The following is a 3,980-nucleotide window of genomic DNA, read 5'->3' on the forward strand; positions in this document are numbered from 1 at the left end:
TCTTTCCCTCCCCTCTGTTTTCGTTACGCTCTGTGGCCATTCGGAGCACCTGCCTTCACATACGGAGGGGTCTGACCCAGCTGAAGTGTCACTCAGTGACCCAGCTATGCTGGGTGAACAACAGCTATCGTGCTTCTGTCCAGAAAAGGAGGACAGAGGGGTCCAGACACAACTGCTTGTGTCCCTCTCCATGGCAAAGCAGGGTCTCCCTCTACCGGGAGAAATCTCTGGTGCAGATCAGCATCACAGTTCCTGCTTGGGGCCCCACGACACGGAGGGAGACTGGGTGTGGGGAACCAGCAGCACAGGAGACCGTCAGACCTCCCAGGACATGCCAGGGTGCTCCCAGCAAAACAGGCTCAAACTCAGCCTGTTTTTAAAGGGATTTTTTTTTCCCCTCAAACCCTCAGAAAAGGCTGTGAAAGGTCCCAAGAGAGAAGAATAATTAAATGTGCTTCATTACTTGTTCTGGGAGGATCAGTGCCTTCTGGTCGATGAGTAACACTCAAGGGAAGCTTCTTTTCCTCACCTTTCCACAAGAAGGACTTTTTGGTTTTCTCCTGCCCTGTGTTTTCGGTGGTGACGTTCTGCAAGCAGGACTGAGCCTCTGGCTTTGGGGCTGTGCTCCCTACAGCGAGAGAAAGAAATGCGCCACTCACCGTTGAGGGAACAGGTAAATTGAGCCGTCGTGAGAAAAATGACAGAGCTGCAGGAACTCCCAGCGGAGGGGAAGAGTTAGAAGGGAATACTGCTACAGGATAATTCTGCTTTGAGTCTTGGCTCTCTCTGCTTTCTGGGCAGGGGAAGGAGAAAGAGGGTGCAGTGTGGTTTCATGCCTTTCAAAGCAGGACGGGAGCCAAAGGAGAGAGAGAAAGAGAGAAGCCAGTTAATTTCTTATACCCTCTTTTCTGCTTGACTCCAGAAAACAGACAACGGGCACTAGAGAGCTGACGGTACCATTTTCCTGGTGCCTATGGCAAGTGTAGGCACACGCGGAGCGGGAGAGCAGCAGAGCGCAGCCACCAGCTCACCTTTGGTCCCGTGCCTGTTCCTTAGTGTGCCTTGGGATCCGCTCTCCTGTGTTTCCTGCTCTATGTGCTCTTCTGGTTCCCTGCCTAGGAGAGGTGCACTGGTGCTCTTCTCTGCCAGAAGGCCCTCGGTGACATCTTCTGGGGCAGTCGCATCTGGACGTGTCATTTTACTGTCAGGGCTCAGTGACTTGCTTCTTGATGAAGCATCTTCCTCTGCTATGTAGGAGCATTCACCCGTCTCCTGGTCCTCCTGCGGTTCCTGGTGGACAGGGCTGTCTCCACTGCCGTCCTTTTTATCGTGGGCCAGCCTGGCTGTAGGGAATAAAATTCACAGACCTGTGCTTAGTGTCTTTCAGCACAAGAACCAACAACCCTTTCGCCTGCCTGCTCTGCCTCCTCTAAGCAAAGGCCCAGGCTATCAGCACTTTGGAAATGCTGCACACACAGAAGGGGAGAGACTCACCTTCATCCACGTCATCTTCTTCCTGGGACCTTTCTGAGACACCATCTGTTGTCTCCCCAGATTCTTCCAGTGATATTTCAGTTTCCTGGGGAACCTTCTCCTCTGCTTTGGGGGTAGTTAAATCCAACAGTGTCATCGTCTCTCCTCCATCAGCAGCTGGTGACTTACACACCAAGGAATCCTCCTCTGGTTTGCAGGAAGTCTCAGGCCTCCTGTCTGTCACTTGGTGCTCAAGCTTTTCTTGAGTAGGCTCTTGGTGCACAGGATGCTCTGCTGTGCTCTCCACCTCCTCTTGGGCTGGCCCAGCTGTTGGGATCAGAGTTCACAAGCTCAGGTAGCCAGACAAGAGTTGAGAATACCCAGTGCTTTACCATCACCCTCCAAAACTCCCAGTTCCTGCATCGCAGAAACATCTTCCCCAGGGAGATTTGGGTGACCAAAAGTGAGGAAACTTACAGGTTGAGATCCAGACAGGTGAAGGAAATGGGGGGAGGTGGATGGTCCCCACCTCCCACAAGCAGACGGGTGCCAGGCCAGTCTCCAAGCAATGGTCACCTTGGAAGCCAATCCCCCCCTTCTCCCCGTACGCCGGTTTTTGTTGCTGAGCATGATGATATATTGTATGGAACATCCCTTTACTCACCTTGGGTCTCCACCCAATATTCTGCCCACCCCAGATTATTTGCTTGCTGGGGGGAGAGGAGGGAGAAAGAGAAAGCCTTGATGCTGTGCCAGCACTGTTCAGCTGTAGCCAAGACACTGCTGTTTTATCAACACTTCTTTTTTTTTTAATTAAAGCACAAATCCATGGCTGCTACGGGGAAAAGTAACTCAATGCCAGCGCATGTCCTTCATGGGGTGAACAGGCAATTCTTTTCACTAAGTGGTAGGAAATGTTGCCACACCTCCCACAGACAGTGGGTTTTCCTAAGCCGGTAAGTTAAGGTGACGGATTTGGAGAATTTTTAAGGCTGTCACTGAGAACTGGTACGCCAGCACACTCCAAGTATCCATTTGAACACGTGAGCTCTGCTTGTGCCCCTTCTCTGCTCCTGTTCAGGAACTGCTCTCCCAAACAGCCACCATGGTAACATATAAATTAAAAGCAAACGCTGGAGCGTAATTCAACGGGGAAATTCTGAGGCTGAACATAAGCGCTTGCAACCTATTCTGAGTCTTACAAAAGCAAACAGTGCAGCTCAAAGTTTAGGTGCTGTTTGTGAAAAAATGCTTACGGATGACCAAGCACTACAAGGATAGAAATTGTTAAAATTAGAATAAAGACTGATAAAAATGGCAAGGAGCCCCCTACTAAGTTGAAAACAGAGAAAAAGTGGCACTTGTCACATGTCACAGAACATGCTGTCCTTTGGAGCATGACTTTTACATTCCTCGTTGCTGGTTATTACAGGAACACTTCCGACTGCCTAGGAGAGATCTGAGCTGGTTACTGCATCACGGCGTCACTGAAACATTACTCATACACCCTAGTTGTAACACGGCACCTAAAGATTGTAAGCACACGGTAGAACCTGAAAGAGGAGGAACCGGGAGGTTTCCTGCTATTCAAGCTGGGCACAGGCAGCACTCCTTGCCCTGCCTCCTCCAGAGGTTTCCCACCCACAGGTGGTGGAAAACTGGCTTATTATTTGAGCATCTGTAGATGGGAAGCCCTGGGATGCAGGGAAGAAAGCTCTCCCAGCCTGGAGCTCTATCTTCAGCCTTCCTTGTGCTGCCATCCTGGACACAGACTCTAAGCCTGTTGTAGATGGGGATCCAAAACTGAAAGTAACTTGTTGATGTTTTACCCTTCAAAAAACCACAGCCACTTGCTTTTCTTGGCCTGGAAAAGAGGGGATTATTTTATTGTCTGATTTTATTTTGCTTAGGTTTCCCGTGTCACTGCTGAAATCTTCTTGCAAAGGGACTTTCCTAGTAGATGGCGTACGTGCAGGATTCACTTACCTCCAGATGGATCCACGCTTGGATTCTCTTCCATTTTCTTTCTACCCTGCCCTGGAGCTCTGGCTTCTGCAACGCTTTGTTTCACTCTCTCCTTCGGTCATAAGGAGATGTATGTCCCCACTGTTCGAGGGGCTGACCAAGTCCTCACAGCCTGCACAGGCACCATCCTGTCTCGGCCTTAGGAATTGTGACTAAACGCCCAGAAACCTGATAAGCAGAAACGCAGGAGCAGTGACTTAGGGTGGAGAAGGAGGCTCCTCCCTTCATGATTACCAAAGTGGAGTGAAAAAGGCTGGATGCCCCCGTACTATCGGGCACCCGGTATCTCACGGCCAGGTCGACACAGAGCAGCGAGCCTGTTCCACCGCACCTTTCAGCTCCGGTGTGTCGGATCAGGACTGGGGTGTCGGATCAGGACGGCAGTGCCGGATCAGGACGGCGGTGCCGGAACAGGACGGGGGTGCCAGATCAGGGCGGGGGTGCCCGATCAGGACGGCGGTGCCGGATCAGGACGGCGGTGC

General features: G+C 51.3%; 1 protein-coding gene across 1 annotated transcript in view; it reads right to left on the minus strand.

Annotated features, from left to right (window-relative positions):
* TOR1AIP2 (torsin A interacting protein 2) overlaps nucleotides 1-3,493 on the minus strand; it is a 4,788-nt gene extending 1,295 nt beyond the window's left edge. Inside the window, exons 1-4 of the mRNA XM_010135624.1 lie at nucleotides 3,460-3,493; nucleotides 1,495-1,800; nucleotides 1,032-1,343; nucleotides 464-628 (exon numbers count right to left, since the gene is read on the minus strand). Coding sequence (XP_010133926.1) covers nucleotides 464-628; nucleotides 1,032-1,343; nucleotides 1,495-1,800; nucleotides 3,460-3,493 — 817 coding nt within the window. The remainder of the gene's footprint in view (nucleotides 1-463; nucleotides 629-1,031; nucleotides 1,344-1,494; nucleotides 1,801-3,459) is intronic.
* Nucleotides 3,494-3,980: the final 487 nt, after the last annotated feature.

The sequence above is a fragment of the Buceros rhinoceros genome, unplaced genomic scaffold (genome assembly GCF_000710305.1).
Source record: "Buceros rhinoceros silvestris isolate BGI_N320 unplaced genomic scaffold, ASM71030v1 scaffold28784, whole genome shotgun sequence".
NCBI lineage: Eukaryota > Metazoa > Chordata > Aves > Bucerotiformes > Bucerotidae > Buceros > Buceros rhinoceros.